General features: G+C 42.9%; 1 protein-coding gene across 3 annotated transcripts in view; it reads left to right on the top strand.

The window, feature by feature from the left end:
* ntng1a (netrin g1a) overlaps positions 1–22,766 on the top strand; it is a 108,346-nt gene that overhangs the window by 948 nt on the left and 84,632 nt on the right. For all 3 annotated transcript variants that reach the window (XM_080514885.1, XM_080514884.1, XM_080514886.1), the window contains exon 2: positions 8,648–9,367. In XM_080514885.1, the coding sequence (XP_080371011.1) occupies positions 9,119–9,367 (249 nt within the window). In that variant the 5' untranslated portion in view covers positions 8,648–9,118. The remainder of the gene's footprint in view (positions 1–8,647; positions 9,368–22,766) is intronic.

Genomic DNA, 22,766 nt, shown 5'->3' with positions numbered 1-22,766 from the left:
TACACGTCCAGTTGCTTTTCATTGAACTCAAACATGCCTGATTTAATTGTTGATTTGCATTTTATCGCTCAATAACTTTGACTCCGGGCTGATTTAAATAGAATACTTTATGACTGTGCACTTGCTTCACTAACAATAGTATTTATTAAAGTTCTAATCTGCACATGATTTTTAATTTTTTGCCTTGGCCTTGAGTTGGATAATATCTTGGAATAATTCTTTTGGGGACATGCTTTTAATCAGAATAAAGCGCTTCATGCTCAGGGCGTGGAGTGAAGAACACAACATGCAGAAGGGAAGCAGATTGGAGTTGCTTGTGTTCAAGAGTAACTCCAAGTGGACCTGAAGTCAATGAGCGATCACATTAGATTTGTAGTTTGTAACTCACGGGCCGAATACAAAGCTCATTTTACAGGTTTTAAATGTTAGCTCCACTCGTGAAAGGATAGTTCGTGATAATGAGTCATCTTCTGTGTCTGAAGCGGCTGCCACTTTAAAGCATGTGATCGCTCCAACCTTTCCACAATGTAGTCGGCTTGGGAGAGCTACCTGGCTGAGCTCATTCTTTGCAGCTAAAGTGGACATTTTGAGTATTCAGACATGTCACTGTGGTCACAGAATAATGTGCTTGCAGCCTTTTAGGAAAAGTGTCTTCAATAATGCATAGGGTGTTCCCGTGTCGCAAAGAGAAGCGTGCTTGGTGGTGAGCTGAAGCAGTGTGAGGGAGAGAGGAGAGAGGGGAGGGCGGTAAGGAGGGAGGGAGGGAGGGAGGGAGGGTGTCAGAGGCGTGATGTTGTCTCACTGCTGCATATGTGCTGCTGGAGTAACTGACGCCCGAGGGTGTTGAGCTCGACTCGGGGCGGCGCTGCCACAGTGGTCCTGTCAGAAGTGCTGCTCTCTCGCACACAGAGTACATGAGGCGGCTTCATCCAAGCAGCTCCGTGGGGCGGGGGCGATCAGGAAGTCACATGCCTTCAGAGGCCCGACCAGTCTGAGGAGACACTGCAGCCTTGTTCTTTTCTGCTGCCTTCATGAGTAACTGGGAGAATATGGTACGCACGCCCATCGTAAATCCCTCTTCATCCAACTCAAGGTTGTTCGAGACTGGAAGTGGATGTGGACAGTCACACACACACACACACACACACACACACACACACACACACACACACACACACACACACACACACACACACACACACACACACACACACACACACACACACACACACACACACACACACACACACACACACACACACACACACACACTCGCATTCACACCTGGACTGTGTGAGAAAACCCAGAGCGAACATCCAGCCTCCAGTCAGAGGGGCTCCCGAGCCCAGACTCGAACCAGGATCTGTGTTACAACGAGGCGGGAGTGCTGACTGAGTCTCACTTAGAAAACGACGTGGCATAATGCGACATGAGAAAGAACATTTCCCAAAGATGTACTAACCTGCTCCCAAAACATTTCCATCCGTGTCGCAGTAATAATACCAACTGGAGAAGCATTAGTTGTCTTAGTTTGTATAGGTGATGATAATGTTCGTTGTCATGTACCTGAGCTGACACTGTCAACTGGGAACGGAGACTTTGCCCAACTTGTAACGAACTGTACGAGTTACCAGCCATAGGCATGCACCATTAGATTTCAGGCTTGTCTCTTTTAGGCGGTAGCACCATTCAGTTTTCAGATAAATTATTTATCTCACACGAATTTATTTCACAGGAGTAGAAAAGCCTCGAAAACTCCAGCAACTCAAATCTCAAATTAATGAAACTCGGGATGAAAAACCTACTCTGGATCTGCTTTTATTGCAGGTTTCACAGGCTGGTATTTATCATGAGAGAGGTGGAAAACAAGTCTCAGTATAAGCCCCCCCCCCAAAACTGCCTTCTAGCTGAGCCTCGGCTCGGTTTTACTGCATAAGCCCACCCATCCGCAGCACACAGTCACTTAACCAGCTGTCAGCCCTCCACCCTTTCCCTACCTGTCGTCATTATTAAAAGATCATAAGCCTGCCGATTGAAGCGGCGACATTTTAAGAAGTGGGAAAGAGCGCTAAGTGATGGATTGACTCGGAGGCAAGCCCAGGGATGCATTCTAGGCGTGCTCGCTGTTCCACAGGAATGCTGGTTGTCATGTTTGCAGGGCCATGCTCCACGCTCCATATGCTTATTCATGAGGACAGTGGCCCTATTGGCAGGTTGTTAACAGGCAAGATTAGGGATTCTGGAAAGCTAGGCAGAGAACTCTGGTGAGTAGAGCACAGAGAGCAGGCAGGTGGGTTTTTTTTCTCTCTCTCTTCATTTTCTGAAGCCGGGCCAGCTTCTATCTTTATCTATCTTTCATCTGTTTCTGACTGTCTGCCCTCCTGTCTTTCTCTCCCTTCTCTCTGTTGCATTCTTGTTTCTCTTTTAGTGAGGCGCTGGTTGGGAATATGAAACAGGTGGAGCCAGGGAGGATGAAAGTAGGCGGACACAGGCAGGGTCAGAAATTGTCCTTGAAAGTGCATAAAATGTGTGAAATTAAAAATGAAAGGAGCGAAAACATCCCCGGCATGAATGGTAACCGTAACAATTATCCCACCTCACTCTGGCACATTTTTTAAATTAATATTTATTAAAAGCAATTTAATCAATTGAAATAAATATACTCTAATAATGTAGTTTTACTGTATGGAAGAAGCCAGAGGTAGTTTTTGAAGCATTACCTCCTCTCTGTGTGTTTTGAGTGTCTTCTATCCCCCCCCCCCCCCCCCCCCCCCCCCCCCCCCCCACTAGTTATCTTGTTCAAAGTACAAAACAACTAAAAATACAGTCTGGAGCAGTTGATGTTATTGGCACCTCTTAGCCAGGAGCAGCAGGAGAAAACGCTGAGTCCACACAAACCAGTGGTCAAAACAAAAATACAACAATCGATAGAGGCAAAAATTGGAAGGATGGCGAATGAAGTGCAAAGACAGAGGAGGAAAAAAAAAAAAACCGTGTGAGTGTGTTTTTGTTAACCCTCGCAGGACTCGATTTATTTTCATGGTTTATCTGTCGAATCGCCAAAAAGAAATGTGCAATGAGTGTTTCAACCCAAGAAAACTTCTATCTTTAATATCTGTCTATTGTTTGGTATTATGGTTTGTTTTTTTTATGTAACCGAGGAGCTTACATTGGTAATGCTTGGAGCAGCACTCATGCTGGATCCTCTCATAAAGCCGTCAATTTTGATAAAACCTTTAAAAAGCTTCAGGTTTCTGAAGGTGGACGGCATGCACCGCAGCATAGAGCTGGAAAACGAAGGCTGAGGGACGTGTTTCTTCATTAGTTTATTTGATGACATGCATGATTTACAAGTGACTCCCACTAAGTGGATCTGGGGACGTGCGGATGACATTTCCCTGGTGATTTGGAGGAGCAGCCACGCTCTGGTGGCCTCGGGAACCAAACGCGAGCAGACACCGGGGGCTGTCTCGCAGACCGCTCAGGTGCAGGGAGGGGGGTTGTGGTGGTGGCTGTTTGGGTGGGTGGGCACCAAACAAACATCGCCATCCCAGTTCGACTGGGCCTTGTGAAAGATTCATGCGTTTAAATATATAAAAAGCTCGCAGGCTGCAGCAGCGCCAGGTTCATACGTGCAGTCCTCCTGTCGCTGTGAGAGTCCACCGCTGGTCCAAACAACACCCGCTTCCTTGATCGAACTGTACGACGTCAATAATCTTCGTTTGAATTTATTAAAGGAATATTTTCTTCCAGGCGTGGGAAAGGCTTGAAAGCAGAATTTAGCTTCCGCTCGATGCAACTATTAGGACAGAAAGACTTTTTTCTCTTCATTTGACTTCCTTCTAAACATTGAGAAATTGGAAATTCATCAACAGGTACAAAGTGCTTCATCTTAGCTTTAGTTTATGTAATGTAGTGTTTATGTGATGATACGTGCACTAAAAGCAGATTATGAGTTCATTAAAGCATAATTAATTACTAGCATGTGTTAAAAAAAATGGAAATAATAAATAAACAGCCTCTTGAACTTCTTTTATGATTTTGAATTGTTTCAATGACAGCTAGCATACATTTATGTTTCATGAGGATAATTGATAGTTTTGCCTTCCAGTTCTACTCAAAAAGGTTGATTCTTCCTGCTTCTTCTCTCTGTAACTCTGCATATTGATCATAGTGGACGTTTTCATCTTCTTGTCACTTTTACACAAACCCAGTATCATGAACCTCTTTATTTTCCCTCCAATAAGTTTGCTTCTGATCCATGCAAAACCGTTTTGCTGGTTTCCTGTTGAATGTTTCCATGACTGCTCTCTTTTTGAAGCTCTTCTTGTCTGTGTGTATCTTGATAACAATTAGATTTTTCCTCACATTAATGCTAATCTCCTTTCACTTTTCCTTATATGGCCGCAAAGAAACTTTACTAACTTTATGTGCCAATCATGTTTTCCCCTATTTGTCGTTTCTTTTTGTTTTTTCGCATTTACATTTTCTCAAGATATTAAAATGTCACTTTCGCACCATATTTTTACCATACACTTTCTGATTTTGTGACTTTAGGTTTATTCATCAGTCACAGCTCAATCTTTTACATTATAACAGGAAAGTTACCGAAAACAAAGTGATGTTAAATATATCATTATATTATAATATTTTATTTATATATAAATATTAAAAAAAAACACTAGAAAATGCTCGCATCAGATTATAGTTTCTACCTTTTATGATGCCAATGTATGGTGAAAAGAAAAACTCAGATTAAGTCAATTAAAAGTGTTTCTACTCTTAATGAGTTGAAGAAAAAGTAATTTCTCAGAGTTTTAAATAATACATTTTCCCGGGAGTCACTCTCCCACCCAGCCGCTTCCTGCTGCGACTGAAGTGTTTATTGCTCTGCGCCTTCCATGCAGTAGGAATATATATATATATATATATATATATATATATATATATATATATATTCCTGTACATGGAAGAGTCTCAGACTTCCTGCGAATGCGCCTCCTCTGATGTCCTCAGACCTTGATCGATGGTTGGAGGAAGCGTCTTGCCCTAAAATAAACCTTTTCTTTCTCACTTAAAATGCACGTCCACACTTCTCCCATCTGGTCTCCTTTTTTTTCCCTCTCCTTTCTTCAGCACCTCGTCTCCTTGGGGCGACGGAGGGTTATGGGCTCGGAGTAATGAGAGGAAGGGGCTGCTGTGTCCACCACGGCGGAGTAATAATGACCCAGCTTTTGTGATCTCTATTGCTTGTTACCGAAGCCCTCGCTGGGGCTTGTTGTCTCATTACTCCTGACTTGAACCGCTCTTTATTCAGAGGTTGCACGTGCAGCACGCACCCACTCGTGTATACACACACACACACACACACACACACACACACACACACACACACACACACACACACACACACACACACACACACACACACACACACACACACACACACACACACACACACACACACACACACACACACAAATCCAGCCATCCCTTTCGTCTTCTTCTTAACACAGTAATATTATGTCTCTTAATGGGAACAGGGGGCTCGGTGCCAAGAGTTCCCCTGGATAATTGGCTGCTTCCTCACCTGCTGACATCTTTCCCATTGACATTTTTACACTTTACATTTAAGGTGCTTCATTTTTTTTTTTGCCCCCCTCCATTCCTTAACCTCTTCCTCCTTCCTCTGTCCTCTCACTTGCAATACTAGCTCTTGTATTTTTCTTTTTGCACTGGTTTTACATCATCTCTCTCGCTCATCTTCTGCAAAATTTAATCCCGCTTTCCAATAAAAACCGTGGAAAATGCTCATTTTGATTCATGTGATAGATTTTTCTTTCCCACTGGAACGACCGCGATAAAAAAAAAAAGTCTCTTTTTTTCTATTTTAAGACGACATATGCCATAAATGCAATTTGCAAGATATTTTCTTCCACTTTTGCATGCAATTTTAGAGAATATTTTCATCGTATCTTGTGATTGTGTCGGAGTACTTTGCTTTTACAGAGTTCTTCTTTTTTCCCTCATCGTTTTTGTCTCCAGCCGTATTACTGAATGTTTTCTCACTTTGCCGAGTGTGTCTGTATGCTGCTGAGGCTTTGCCTCTGACCTTGGGTGTTCCTCAAAATTACGATTTCCATTCGATCAGATTGAAATGACTGTGAATGGCAAAGTGTGAGAAACAGAAGCAGGCTGCATCCCATTTACATTTTGAAAGGCAAATATGAATAGCATTTTTTTCCCAACCATTTTCTCTTCATACACATATGAAAATTGTCCTAAATATGTCTTTATGCTGTCGTTCCTGGAGTTCCTTCACAGCTTCACCACTGCTGTCTTTGTAATGATGAGAATCACCCGGAAGTTGATGTTTTCGCACCTCTCTAGTTTTTGTGAAGGCTATTAACTATGAATTCAAATCCTATATCAGGTGCATTGTTCTTCGCCTACTGTCTTTCTCACACTCTAATATTACACTTACTATGTCACCTTATACTTTTGTCATTGTGTTCAGCAGCTTCTTTTTTTTCCACCTCCTGTTATCAAAATATGATCTGTTATGTTTTACCCAGTGCTTCTAATCAAATAGGAATGAATTGGTATCTGAATAAAGTTAATTGATCATTTTGAATCAGGAAATTGGATGAATTGAGCAGCATGGCATAGTCCACAAGTCCTTTCTTATTGTCTCCATCAATCACTCTGCTTTGTGAAGGTAAAGAAAACAAAAATAAAAAATCCAACCCTGGACATAAATTTGCATTTGGACTTGGCCCATTTGCATCCTGCTGCTCACTGCTGAGGAATCCAGGTGCATGCAGGTTCGAGGCGACTAAATTTAAAAAGTGTTTTAGGTTGGATCAAAAGTCGCATTCCGGAATGTCAATAAAATCAGCAGTGAAATTTAAGAAAAAAAAGGCAGCTCACAAAAAAAGTACACTAAAAACTTTAGACAAAAGGAAAAAGTGAGACTAAAGCCCACGAGGTTTGGCAGTTATAAATGAACGCAACGAGCCCCATGAAGGGAATCACTGTGTGTGATATAGTGCTCCACCTCCTGTTGTGGCAGATCCACCACTTAAGAGTCTGCTTCAAAACATGAGGGGAGTCACAAGGTTTTCATGATCAAAACTGAGACCGTATCAAATTTCCTTAAGTGAACGTCTGGCATTGTCCACGCTTTCCCAAGCTTCCCTTGTGATAGCTGAGCACTAAACACTGCAGTATCCATGAGCTTTCCATCATTTCGTTTATATATAATTGTTTTTATTGTTTAGATTTGATGAGTCTTTGCCAACAATCACAGTTATATATTGGTTGTCTGTCTCTGTGTTTGTCCTGTGATGGACCGGCGACCTGTCCAGGGTCTCACCCATAGTTAGCAGGGATTTACTCCAGTGGCCTAGGACCCTGAATAGGATATAGAAAATAATATGGATAGAAGAATGGCTAATGAATGAATATTCCAACCAACAAACCATTCCAATAAAGCACTTTCCAAAAACAAAACAAACCCTTCATTTTTGAAGTAATAATAATAATAATGCATGGGTTTTATATAGCGCTTTTCAGGAAACTCAAAGACGCTTCACATTGCATTATTCATTCACTCAATACTCGATGGTACTCGAAGTATTATTCTAGTTTCTCTGTAGACTGCTTCAAGCATGTTGCTCTCCACTCGCTAAAACATCAGTTAATTGAGATTTAAGTACATTAAATGAAGCAGTACCATTCAGATAACCTAATCTCTGCACAACTTCACCTCCTTACCTTTATTATCTGACACTCCTCCATGACATTCAAATGTCTCCCGCGAGCCTGCTGTGACGGATCACTGACATCTCTTCTCACTGATAGCCTTTTAAGTATCGAAGCGCACGTGGTGTTGCCAACTTTGAGTCTGGAGCGACTTTAGGCAGAACTATTTTTATCCTCTGCAAAGTTGATTGCAACTGTAGTTTCTCTCCCCCTCCCATCACACAGGAAAGAAAAGTGAGAACGTCCTCAGTAGCTGATAAAAGTAAACTTGCACCGACAATATCTTTGTCTTTGAGATGCAAACGGAAAATCCTGAAACTACATTTTTAGATTCCAGCATTGTTTATGCCATTTTTTTTTTTTGAATTGTCAGATTTGTAATTACATGTTCCCATTTCTACCCATCTGCTTGGATAGGATGTAACGGGGCAGAAGTACAAAGACATTGTTCTGTATTTGATTCTAAGGTGGAAGATATTTTAATGCTTGAAATATTGTATTTCTTCATGCTCTTTGCAGTCTTTGTCCTGAGTGGCTATACCGTGTGGGGGTGTGTGATTTACGTGAGGTGTGAGGAGAGTGTAAGGGCGGCGTGTGCTGCAACAACACTGTAGGCTCGGTGCCGCCGCGTGCTGTGAGGGTTTCGTGTGAAAGCAGACGGATCCAGTTCACCCGGATGTCCTCGCCTAATGATTTTCTGTGTTTTGATGGACAACAAACACCCAACATGGCACCCCATTCTCGCACCCTTCCAAGTTTCTATTCACACGTCCACCTTTTACCCGCACGGTGGCCCCGGCTAATGTTCTCTCGCTGTCAAATTTTATTCCCCTAAGGGAGATCTATTCACCCTCACCCCCCCTCTTCTTCTGTTTCTCTGCAGTGCCAGATCGTCACGTGGGACGAGGACCATGATTGACAGCCGGGCGAGCTGAGGAGACCCGTCACTCATCTTTCTATCAGCGTGTCAGAGGGCTATCTCTTTCTCGCCTTCCCCCCTTCTTCCTCCTCCTCCTCCTCCTCTTCCTCCTCCTCCACCATCTCCTCCACCATCCACCCTTCCTCCTCCCCTCTTATCTTCTCAATGGGCCGGTAAGCTCGCCGTCCCTGGTCACCATAAGAAACCAAAAAAGTGGCACAAACTGAAACGGGCATAAACAAAAGGCAACAAAGCCATTCTGAAGTGATCCTTGCCACAGCCGAATGGAGTCTGGCATGTCTCCACACTCCAGTTGAGTGAGGTGCAGCGAGTGGAAGTTGAAGAGTGATCTCCTGTCCATACGCCTCCTCGGGAAGGAGCCGAGAGAGAGAGAGAGAGAGAGAGAGAGAGAGAGAGAGAGAGAGAGATCCAATCATGCGTTTCCAGCTCGCCTTGACACTGCAGGCGATATGGACTGCCGTTTGCCAGGCGGCCAATGCGAACTACCCTGCGGCGTGGGGCCACTATGACGTGTGCAAGTCCCAGGTTTACTCGGACGAAGGCCTGACCTGGGACTACATGGCCTGCCAGCCGGAGGCAGCAGACATGACCCAGTACCTGAAGGTCACTCTGGATCCGCCCAACATCACGTGTGGAGACCCTCCGGAGACGTACTGCGCCCTGGTGAGTGGCCCCGGAAAACTGAACGCAGTCGAGTTCTTACACTTTAAAACTTTAACTGAGTCCTGAATCTATTCTCGTATGTGATGCATCGACTCAGCTTGTTCCGACCTCGTAGCCATGACAGACCTTCAAAAAGCCTTTGTGACTCAGATATGTTGCCCTGGCTGGAGAAATAGACATTTGTGCCTACTGACGTCATGTTCGGCTGTTTAGGGAGCTGCTCCGCGGTGCGCACTGCAAACACTGTCTGATGTGTTGTTGACGCCACAGAAAACACTGTATAATGTGACTTACCCTTGAAAACACACACACACACACACACACACTGATACACACACTTCTCTCCCCGTACTCACACAGCTTCCTCAATCGCATCTCTGGATTCAAAGTGAAGAGACGTCCCGGCACAGCTTTGCTGTTTGCGCCAGTGTTTGTCTTTCAGCATTGTTGGATGAGCGAGTGGCCCAAAAATTCAAACGGTGTCGGGGTGAAGCGGTGTACAGGTGGACTAAAAATACAACAGTGTGTTTGAGAACTCAATTGGAGCACTATTTTAAGTGCAAATGCACACTGTTTTTGTGTGTTTTTACTTGGGAGCATTCACTGCTGTTTTTGTTAGTTAGTAATTCATTCATAGTCATTTTTGATCCTGAAATTGTGTGTTTTTGTTTTTTTTTGTAATCCAGTATATTTTTCTTGATAATAGTACAAGTCAAATTATGCACATATGCTTTCCTAACTGAAATGAGTCTGCTTTCTAATACTAAATATTAGGGAAGGCAGTACTTATGTGACCTCTATCACATTGTGCTTTACTTCTTTTGTGTGAAAGTGTATCATTGAGCCTTCAACCTGTGCACAAGCAGACTGCATGAATACGTCTTACAGAAGAGGTGGGCAGTTAAAGTCCCCGATTGACTTTCTTTTCTCAGCAATTAATAAAATAACACATCTTCATTGTGAGGCGACAGAACAGGTGGATTGCTACTGCCCCTCAAAACAATATAGAGGATATATTGGTGCTCTGTACATTTCTCTACCCTGCATGCTTTGGATGGCTCCCTGCTGTAAAACACAATGATTACTGACCATCCAGGTTTGGATTTGATGTGTTTGAGGCAGGATTAGATGTGAAATATGCAGGATAGGAGACTGTGCTGTTTGTCAGGGTGCAGCTTGGAAGATTTAAATGTGGTCTCAATTTTTGTATAGAAATGGAATCGCAAACTCAGAGAGGAAAACAGCTGAACTTTCGTTGGAGACATGTAAAAGTGGCTTAACGATTGTGATGATCTCCTCTGGTCAAGGTTTAGAAATGGTCTCATGTCAGAGAAATGTCAGTCTGCCAACCAACCGACCTCACAGCGTGGCGGCTGCTACCACCGACGGCTTCTTCACAGCAAACGAAATGCAGCAGAAAGCAATTGACACTGGAGTTCAACCTAAACAGTAGTTCATAGAGTCCCATGGAGGCAAGAAGCTGGACTGCATCCTTATTGCCCATCAACTTCTCAGTCAGCGTTTTCTCTTAAAATAGACGCTACTGGAACTGTGGCTCAATTGTTGGTAGGTTTCGGTCATTCCCCTACATCACGGTACGTAGATGTCGCACAGGATGACGTTGCGATCGTTGCATGTGATGATGCAGATGCGGATGTGACAGAAGAGGTGGGGTTTCTCAACACAAGGTAGCAGCAGGGGGTTGAATGGACAGTCCAGGTAAAGGTAGTGGAGGAAGATACAGGCGTGACTTCACACATATTGAGCAGACGAATACAGAAGCAAGGTGAAGTGAAGCTGAGAGAGACACCACAAGGCGCCAGCTCTCAAAATGAAACAAAATACTTCAGGGAATTGACGGGAACACCAGAATCATATGGCCAGTTAGCACTTTTGGGAATCAGAGAAGAACTTAAAAAAAAAAAAAGCCATGACTCACCTTGAAATCATTGTTGAATTTTGACTCGAGCTGTTTTTACAGCGTACATTTTACTCAATAGCATACTTGATTTTACTAGAAACATGTAAACGTTCAGATCACAGCCAGCCTCACAATAATAGCACTGAGTGCTCAGATGAAAATCATATTTGCGATTGAAAGCAGACTTTACCTTTCATTGGGGGAGACATGCTTTATATCTGTTTTCTTTACAAAGTGATATGAGTGAAAAAAAACTAGATAGGACTTTTGATAAAACGCTTGGACCTTTAAACGCAAATACTACAACCGTTTTCCTTCTAAACATTTTTTACTTGACTTAAATTAGATACTTAAAAATTATCCACCAGATAACTTTGAAACTCTGAATTTTGAAAGTTTAAAGGTGAGAATGATGGCCAAAGCTGGGTTGCGTTGAAATAAAAATAATATAAAGACATAAATAACTTTTTAAAAGTGAGATTTTGTGAGCTTTTATTGTTGCACAGACAAATCTGATGCTGCAGCAACTCACTACTACTGTGATACTAGATTGAAACAAATTGTACTTTTTTTTACTGTACCTTTAGATGTGAATATTCCATATATGATACCTTCAAAGTTGTTGTATGACCAAAGTACGTTTGACTTCAAGGCACAATTTTACATTTTTCTAACAACTTTCTGGTAAATTTTAGACAAATGAAGTTTGGAAGAATGAAATTACAAGATCAAACCTTTCAGACGGAAATCAAAACAGCTTTTTGAATGTGATATTAGAAAGCTGAACAGCTTTTTTTTGTGTATTCAAATTGAATGATAAAATGCATTAATTAGTTGATTGGTTTGGCCTTTTAAGTTGCTGTTGATTCTGCAAATTGCACCGCAATCATGGAAATCACAAATTCCTGATGGAGTCGAGAATAAAACGAGCAAAAGATGCATATCAGGTCAAGTATTTAATTAGCAAACCGCCCTCCTCCTTATTTCGGAAGCCTTTTGCTTTGAAACTCGCAGCTGGTCGCCTCGGATTAACGCTAAATGATGAATCCATTTTGGGCCGCCGTGTGTTACCAATCATCAAAGATTCCCTCAGAAGAAACGCACGCCGCACCGGCTTCAAGAGCTCTTTAGATAAATACTGAGATGTTCCGGGAAAAGTAGTAAGTTGAGGAGTATAAATAGACAGTCGCCATCAGCACAAAGTCAGCTGAGAGGCGAGACGGAGGAACAGAGAGGGATTAGCAAAACACAGGCGACAAAGACGGCGAGGGAACGATCAAGAGCGAACACGGGAGGAGGCAACCGACTCAGAGGACCGTGCGACTGAAGAACTAATATCCGTGGCGTTGGGGAGGGGACGGAGGCTCCGAAATGTGAATAATTCAACATGTTTTGTAGCTAATGTGTTTTATTCATAGGACACATTATTCAGCCCGACATCTTGCAGGCACTTTTGGAGGAAAAAAAAAAACGCTGACTCCCATGATCGGCCGACTTCAAGGTTGGTTGAAGGCAAAAGTGAGCTAGAGTGTGTGGGACGCCGCGTCTGGGGAGGTCATTGTCAAAACACGGTCACCCCCTGTTTTTGCTGGCGGTGACTGCGTGACCTCGGACTGATCCATATTTGAACCCGAGGTGGGCTTTCTTTGCTCTGTGGCGTATGAGTCGTCTGAATTCTGAATGAGCTGCGGTCATCTGTGTCTGGGGCTTCGGCGGCGGGAAGCGATTCTATTCCGGGATGCTCGGCTGAAGCGCAGTTCATAATTGTTATCGCCAGGTCTTTTAACAGTCTGACGATCGCTTATTCAATTAGCAGGAGTCTCCAGCAGTCAGGGCCATTGGAGCGCTTCAATTAGACAGGCGGCGGTCGACTCCCACTAAAGCCGTTTCCTGTGTACCGATCACAAATCACACGGCGAAATTTGACCTCTGCCGCTCGCCATACAGTCCCAATCCCTTGCAATCGGTTTATGTTTACCCCGTGGCTCCGGATCAACATCGGAACAATTGTCATTGATATTTCAGCCACTCGGGCTGCCAATAAGCCGCCGCCATGCCAATAGAGGTTGGTATCATGAGTCGGATCATTCCAGATTCGGGGCAATTATCATTAGGCCGCGTTATCGGAGAATTTCATCTCTCTGGTAATTGATTTTGTAGAGGCGTGTAGAGGCGGGCGTGCTTTAAAGCCTTGCGTCTGCTTCCTGGATTGCTGAAGGTAACAGACACCAGAGAGAGAGAGAGTGATGGAGAGAGAGAGAAAGGGAGAGAGAGAGAGGCAGCAGCTCGAGGGCGTGGTGCTCATATGAGCATGGTTATCTCAGGTTGCGGCCTTCATCCCAGGGTCACAGATAAAGGAAGACAGCGACACACACGCAAACAAACACACACACACACACACACACACAAACACCAACCACTCTCGCCAGTAAAGACTTTTATATTCTCCTCCTGGCCCAGTGACCTTTTCAATAGCAATAAGCTGGCATTCACTGAACTCTGGCACATGAATCTGCCATCATATACGTTTTCACCGTCCCCTCCAGTTAGACTCAGACTGGCCTTTAGAAACCCAGACAGCTCTCACAGCCCCAACCAGCTCGTGATTGAGTTTATGCAACATTCAGCTGTGGTGGGACAGTGGGGTGGGGGGGCTTCAAGTTCACGCAATATTAAGGTGCTTTTTATTCTTCTTAAAAAAATGTATTAAAAGAAGCCAGCAACCTTGAAAGCATAACGTTCAGTTTCTTGATGCGTCTCCAGTACAGGTAGATTGCACTGAGAAGTAGTTGAGCCCTCGCATCATGCAGAAGGACACTCGAGGGGATTGTTCGCATTTGATCTACTGTACCGCAGAGAATTTCGAAGCTTTTAAAATGGCCGCCGAATTGCTCCCAACGCACATAACTTGTCAACCAGCCAGACGTTCACATGCTTCGAGGCCTCATTGATGCACGTGGCATTAAACATGAAGGAAACTCCTCTCTACATTACGAAGCCATGATCTAAATTGCTTTTGAGAACCCCACGTCCGTACGTGCGTGGACATCTTTATGCACGCAAGTTCTGCATGTCTCTTATCATGTGCCTTCGATTTACAACCAGGAAGTGCTGATGAGGGCTGAAACCCGAGTCCTGGCAGGCCGGCGGATTTCATAGCCAATCACATCTAAATGAGGAGATGGAGGGAATCGTGGAGAGGTGATGCAGCCTGTGGCTTTTTCCCATTGCGGGCTCATTGAGAAGACTTTAATTCTTTTGCATAATATGAAAGGGGCTGATCACAAGGAGCATCTTAGTTTTATAAAAAGCTTAAAAAAAACAGGCATTTATTTTCCCACCATGCAACCAAATGAGCCTGTAAAAGCAGCCATATTGGATCACATAGTTAAGATGCGAATGCTTTCAGGCCTCAATGTGATCTCTAATCCCAGGTTGAGAACTGTTGCCTGGTCATAGTACTTTTTCAGGAAAGCACATTACTTACTGTATACGTTTGCCCACATAGGAATTCTTGCGGTATGTACTGTGTGATTGACGCACGCTGCAGTGCAACATACAGTACGTCTGCGAGCCGGATAAAAGGCGTTGACGTAGTTCAGCAGAGCTGTGAAACAGCTGCTTGAGGCTCAACATTATCACCTTTTCACAAGTGTTGGATAATAATTCCAGCCCCTTGTTTTGCCCGTTAAACTGCATGTTGATTATCAAACAGCATAACGCGAGCTCGTTTAATAGACGTGTTTTATTTTTCTGGTGCGACACAGTGTGTGGTGTAGAAATGGATCAACTCATTTAGCAGCAAGTGAAAACTGGTCTGGCTTTTTTTTTTCTTCTTCCCCTCAGCAGGGATGGAGTTGCCATACGTAGAGATGCTGAAAAGTTTTAGGTACTTGTATACTCTGTATATGCTCATATTCAATTTTCTTTCTTTTTTTTTGGGGGGGGGGGGGGGTGGCATTTTGACTTTCTGTGCTGAATTTGAGATGTTTTACTCTCAGAAGCAGATGGTATAATACATCAACAATACATAAGAAATGGCAGCAGTGGCATTGCTCAACTTCCTGTTTCACAATTATACTGTACCTGTTTCAAAATTATACATACATACATACACAATTATACACTTTGCTGCTATATTATTATTTAAATTAAACTGACTAGTTACACTTCTATACACCATCCATCTTCTGTGCTGATTTATCCACTTATGAACTGCACAGAAAGGCAGAACCTTGAGGCCTTTATAACACTTCCATTATTGTTGATTTTATAGGTTTCAACTCAGTAGATCTACTCGTAATATTTTCCTAAAACTCTCAATCCTAGAACTAAGTCTTATGAATGGTAATAGTTAAAATAGATATTTTTACCCTTCTTTTATTACTCAAAATGTCCTGATGATCACTTTTCACTTAAATACATTTTAAACCCATTATTTTCTTACATTTTCTTACTTTGAAACCACAAAGTCTGAAACACTCAAATACCTGCAGAGATTTAGGTGTTCCAGTTTGCATTTCCTGATCACACAACACTGATGTTTGCTCCATTGCAGTATATTATATTAGTATTGTCTTATATATGTAGGAAATCTTCATGCATCACTGTTTGCCTTTTTTCCTAGTCCTTAGATTTACCCTTTTTTCTTTTTCATTTTTGCTTTGTGCACATACATATACTATAGAAGAGCTACTGAAGTGTCTTGAAGAGAAGTTGAGTTTTACAAAACACAGCCATGACCCCCCCCCCCCCCCCCCCCGTGTCGTTATGAATCTCCACCGTCCCGATCTCCCCGGAGCTTTCTCAGGTGCAACAGGCAGTAAACGCTGGCCGGGGGTGCTGCTGTGGGCTCCCATGGATTTACATTGTGGTATACAAATCTGACCTTTCTCCTAAGCTGATCCTGATTAGAGGTTTCAGACAGACAAAGCGTTTTAACCCCCCCCCCCCCCCCGTACCTCATCTGTCCTACTCCTACACCCTGCGCTGCCTCTCAACAGGCTCTCCACACTGACATTTCCTGGAGAAACGAATGCGCTGTCAGCAGCAATATGTCTCATTTCGTACCGCAACACTCACTCAATGCAAGGGTTAGAGGAGGATGAGATTGAGAGAGAAGAGACAGCATCTCTTTTTCGTTTTTCTTTTTTTTTTCCTCGTGAAGCTACAGCGTTGCCTGTGACATCTTGTCTTTTTCTCTAAGATGGCAAAATACAAGCCTGGTTTTTCAGATGTGTTGATTGGTTTCTAATTAAAAAAAAAAGGTTAGATTTGAAAAATGTCACAATTAAACACTGTGAACGGGATCCGTGCGTGTTTCAATCCTTGCCAAACTAAAACAAGACCAAAGGTTTCATTGAATTTTGTGACAACGCCATAGGATCCAGACAAAAACAAGCCAAACAGGGATAACTTGCATTTTCCTGCAGCATAAGCCGGCATTTCTTTACTTGATTAGCAGTAGCTATCCGCAATGCCAAACAAAGCTGGAGTTATTATTTGAGCACAAATCACCATCGTGCTTCATTTTAGACTTAAGTGCATTTTTTCACACGTGATTTTAATCTGTCTCAAGGGATTTCTGCTTCTTTTATGTGATTTAATTAGCCTAATCAACCCTCAAATCTCAGATTAAGGTAGCACGCAGCAGCTACTGTCTGCATTCATGATTTCATGGATAACCACACTTCTTAGGGCTGCATTCATCGTCTAAGAGCCGTGAAACGCACTTTAGCGTTTCGGCGAGCTTAAAGGTGCCGTCTCAGTAGCAGTCACCACATCAACGGGCAGAAAATCAATCAGCAGCTATTGTACGGGCATGAATAGTTTTTAATAATATGTGATTATTTGATGCATCATCATACACAAAGAAGTTTTGAAGACATTCATTTTGAACAAGCCTAATAATAATGGCTACCGGTACTTTGCTGCTATTCTCTGACATCTGTCACAAATTAACACGTTGCTTCGTTTATTCATAAGCTGATTACTTCATAATAGGAAATATTATCTGCAAGAACTTAAGGTCAAACTTCATTTTGACTATTATTATTTGGTGGTTTTTTTTTTCAATATCAATACGAATACTTATATGAATGAAATGTTCCACTTAAAGTACAGAGTAGTAAATATTAAGGTTATTCAGTAAGATTTCTTTTCACTTTATTGACTCACAATTCCTTTTGTTGGTAGTTGTGGGAGTCATATACACATACATGAGCATGCAGTGATAACCTGGCTCATAATTATAATCAGGAAGTTTTGGCATTCAATCGCCAGTAATATAAATGCATCCTTGAATTTGCTAACTCGCGGTTAACTGTTATTATAATCCTCTCATTGCAGCTCTATATTGTCCTCATATAGGTTTGAAGAAGTGATGTGCCAAATTACTTAAAGTACAGACATCCCTGCTCAAATACAAAGGTAAAAAGTAATCCTAAGATCAAATACTCAGTACAGACACCTGAAAAGAAATGACTTAAGTACACTGTAAAAAAAAAAGTGCAAATGCTCTGTTAACTGCCACCCCTGTTGAAAATACAGTGTGTTGGTAATATTAGATCATATTCATTAGTCTGAAACACTTTGTTCTGCCACTGTCAGCTGTAAAGTACACTGATCTGTAATAGAAGCAAGAAGGTACAATCTCAGTGTCGGACTTGCTGTTGAATGCTGAAATATTCTCAGTCTGCACTCTTCATAGGTCTGTTTTATTATAATATGGTAGATTGAAATAGGTTAACTGGCTCCTGAATCCCTGAACTGGATAATGTGGTGTAGATGAACTGAAGATGATGATATTATAGACTTTAGTTACATCCTGTGCTATTTTGAATGCGTTTTAAAAAAAAATATTACGAAACTCTACTAAGAAAAAAGTCAAAGTCAAAAATCTGCCATGGCCGTTCGCGTGCAAACGTGGCGAGCATTTTTAAAAGCTCCCACAGGAGGAGGTGTTTACTTCCAGGGAGGAAAAAGTAAGTTGGTGGAAGTGAAGTTTGAGGGGGAAAAGTTGGTATGCAGACAACATCAGGTGTTGCTCTGTGATGTTGCTGCAGTGCGAGTTTCCGACTCGTCTACCTGGGCTCCATCAAGGTGCTCACTGTTGCCTTGCCGTTTACGCGGCCATAACAAGATAACAGGGGGGCCCCCTTGACTCCAGCCTCCCACAGGGTTTCTGTTGCCTTCTTCTTTTTTAAAGTTTGGAGCAAAACATTTCCTCCTTTGCTCCGACACTATGGAGAGGAAAACTGGGAGAAGCTGAACAATTGCAAATCTCCATTTCTTTTGTGTGTATATATACTGTTTATAAGAGAAGCTCCATGTTAGACTGTGAAAGTGCAACTCTAAAAATATTCGAAGGCGTGCATGAGAATAACGTCGAAGAAGGGTTCGTTTTTCAACCTGGCAGAGCAAAAAAAATAATACTTCACTTGCTGTCCACTTTGGTTTCGAGATATTGAAATGATTAAATTCGCAGAAAATGAGTATTGAACACGGGTCAAGGAAAGGAGTGAGCTCCCATCAGTCAGATTTGGCCCCTGAATATCTTAAAGGCTCTCGCCATTGAACAGGACTCACCCAGAAATATCCCGTTGTCTCACAGTTAAATGCTCACGTTGCTCATATAATCTCATGCATATAATATGAACTAACCATACAGGACTTCACAGTCTGATTTTAGTGACACTGGATTTTCTTTTTTTTTTGTGCTTCCTCCCTGTCTCTCATGCATTTTATTTGACACAGTGACATTTTTTTTCCCACCTCTTTTCTCTTCTTTCTTGCTCGGTGGGCTCTAAATCCCTTTTGCAGTAATGGGGGCTTTTGTTGCATTTCACAGTTCATCACTCGTGGCAAATTATGGTCTGAACCCCCCCCCCCTCCTCCTCATCATCACACCCTCTTCCTCCAACACCTCTGTGCGTGAGCCTGTGAGAATAGATGGAAATACAGTGGTGGGCTTCTGGAGAGATCGGTTGACTTTTAATTGCTCTTTGAACCTCTGGGGTGGATTTCCCTTCAGAACTCACTCAGCTGAACACTGATTTTCACATTATTCTGCTGCTCTCTTTGGAATTGGAATAACAAATGGCACACACACACACACACACACACACCCAGACACACACACACACAAGCTTCCAAAGCCCAGACCGTGCCATGTGGTGGCAGTCATATCGAAAGCCACTCACGTTTTTCATTTATTTGTGTTTTTGTGCTGTTTAATGTCAATTGTATCCCAGTGTTTTGGCATGCAGCGATCCCGTCCCTCATTTTTGTCCGTGGTGGGGGGTCCGAGCGCTCACAGCTGTGGCAGACGCTCTCCCTGCTCCGCTCAGCATTTCATTTCATCCCCGATCAGCACAATAACAAACCCCCCCCCCCCTTTTTTTTAGAGTAATTGTGTGTTTTTATCGGCAACCCCTTATTCATCTTTTTTAGGATGTAACCCAACACATTCACCACACTAATGTGAAGCTGCAAGGCCCTTAAATAAAGGTGAACTGTGTCTCAGGTGATTTATTGTTTACCTGTTTTTTTGCTGTCCTGGTTGGTTCAGCCAAACTGCAGTGTGATCCGTCTCACATGAACCTCAGTTACTGTTAAAGTTTGGAGACCAGCCAGGTTTAAATGCACATTTCTCCTTTAATGAAGTTCCTGTACAGCATAATTTCTATTTCAGTTTTGTGTAAGTGGGATTTAGTGCATCAGGAGGTGGATTGTGCTCAAAGGCAGCACTTCTTCTAATGAAAGGCTATAAATTGTGTCTGTGATAGATGGAAGATTTGCAATTTTTTTTTTTGTAACTTTTAGAAGGGGAGGGGTTGTGGTCATTGTCATCCAACGTCAGAGCTTTGGTTGATGTCTCCTATGCGCAAGATTTAGGTTTAATGTTGGTCAAAATGTAAACAAATGTTGGAATATGGGTTATTTATCTAATCTGGGACATTGTCATTTGCTTGCCCGGTCATAAACGGACTCAGAGTCTCAGTCCAGCCAATATTAATTCTTGGCTCCCCTCCCTCTCAAGTGAACCGAATCCTGGCCCCCTAAGTCATATGTTGTCCTTTTGAAGCATTAATCTGGGTTTATTTAAACCAATTCTGGATCCACCTTTCCTCTCGTACATTGTTTTACTGTTTTACTCTCTTCGGTCTCGCATGGCGTCTCCCTCTATGGAGCATTTTTCCTTCTTTCAGACAGCTTTTAGGGCTATTCTGTCATCTGCCTCGTTTGAGGGAAATGTGAGTCTGTACACTTCACCCTGACAGGCTTTGATAAAGACTCCCAGATTACGTTGACTGACAGCTCCCAAACCATAAGATCTGTTATGTCTGGCCCGCGCCGAGCACAGGGCAAACTCTGAATCAATAGCAATGCTATCAGTGATGGAAATTGAATGCGGAATGTGAACGATGAGTACCCCCTTATGAACTGCATAAGAGCATTTTTTTCTGCCGCGCATCTCAGGTATTTTTCAGCCTGGCAGATAGAAGCGGAGCTGCGGCTTAGAGAGAGTGTAAAGTTTGTCGGGACGTGCATAAAAAATGAAGCCCAGAAAATAGAACTCGGGAGAGATGAGAGGCCGCAGATGGAATTGTCTTCAAAGTACAGAGGCGGCAGTCTTTTAAAGTGATATTGTTCCCCTCCTTTTCCTGCGTGCGCCGCTTGATCCGGCACTCGGAAGCAACTTGACATTTGCTGCCGTGTATCATTTTGGGTGACTGCTCACTTCGAGCTGCACAGCGGCTGGATTATTGGTTCAAAATGACAACACAACAGGCTGAAAGGACGTTTGCCACATGAACTCTGAAAACCAAGCGTGCATTGCGATCTATATTGGCTAAATTCCTCGGTTTATTTTCCACTTTTTGAATTCAAGGGGAGCACATTAAAGCAGCTCCTCTGTGCTCTGGACCTCCACATGGCTGAGTTGCCTCATAAGCGAGCATCTGCCCTGCGGAGGAAAACTGGAGTGGTCAGCGCATCAGACAAAGACCCGGAGAATGTGCTTGCTTAATTAAAGAAGGGGAATAACCAGTGCAGCTATTTACACCTAATTCTGACATAAATCTGCAGTTATCGCACGGGCGAGACTGTCCTCCCCCCCAATTCAGTAAGCACCCTGAGAGCTTCTCCTTAATAAGTAATCTCCTGATTGGACCCGGGCAGGAGTTACTGTCTCTTTCTGTGGGAGAGAAAAGGACAAGAGGAGCTGAATTTAACTAGAGGGAAGGCAGTTAGCAAAATGCCATGGTGGATATTGAGGTGGTTAGCGTTTTATGAACCCGAGTCAGGACAGACAGAGCAATTGGAGGATTGGGTGTAAACCTGCAGTGTCTAGGACTCTGGCCTCAGGGTGCTGGGATGTAGATACTTCAGCCTATCCATCTCCCAAGCCATCCACTCAGGACTTGTCTGCCTCATTGCTCCTCTAATTAGCAACTTGTTTTATATCCAGTGGCTCCTAAACAAGTTTTCAGACTCTCTCTCTATTTTTTTTTTTTATTAAATTTTTGTTAAACAGGCCACCGTGCCTGCAATATGAGGCAGTGTGATGAAAATATTTCCCACAAGGTGCCAGGCACTTGTCGCAGACGCATGATGTGACAACGGGTGCAAACGGTAATCTGTTCATTATGTTCGCAAGGACGGCGAGCGATTGAGAGGCTTGGCATGGAAATGCATTTTACATCCACTCTGTCTGCACATCAGAGGCTCTAAATGAAATGATTTCGTCTGAGGTGCCAGGCATTAGCTGTTACTCTGGGACACACATTGTTGTCACGTTGAAGGCTCTCTTTCAACAGCATTCAGCATGGCTTCAGACTATTTCCCCACTGTAAACACAAGGGCGATACGCCAGGCTGCAAACATTGTGGCAGGGAGCGTTGGCGTTTGATATGAGTCTGCTACCCTCTTCGCTCGCCTGAATTCTCTTGGATCTCATCAAGGGTTTTCTTCTGCCTGTATTATTAGCTGGCTTGCTGTTTTGCCATTGCCCTTATATCTTTAGAGGAAAACGGAGAAACATGCAATTACAGTTCGGCTGTCAATTACATGAATATCTGATGTTTCATACCGTTGATGTGTTTCTAAAGGCGTGTTGATTACTGTGTGTGTATGTGTGCCAACACTACCTGGCTCTTTATAATGATGTTTGATTATCTCTACTTGTGAATAATTTTATACATGATGCACTTAGACTGTAGGAATATGTCACCAGGGATGTGCAACCTGTATCTTTAGCTCCTTTAGCACATGTTTATCTTTTGTTCCTCTGTAGCGGCTCCGACGCTTTCAAAATATATAATGTCAATTTGTTTTCATTTTCAAATTTTTATTTCACTTGCATCCCACACTGATTTTGAACAAAATGATAAAATCTCCTGGATAAAAACAACTAAATAAAGGAGAACAGCTAAGTCAGCTATAGCTTTAAGGAAAAGAAAAAGAAGAAGGAAAAAC

The sequence above is a fragment of the Blennius ocellaris genome, assembly GCF_963422515.1.
Source record: "Blennius ocellaris genome assembly, chromosome: 19".
In the NCBI taxonomy this organism is placed as follows: Eukaryota; Metazoa; Chordata; class Actinopteri; order Blenniiformes; family Blenniidae; genus Blennius; species Blennius ocellaris.
Note: the sequence above shows the minus strand (reverse complement) of the source record. Positions and strands in the feature narration are given on the sequence as shown.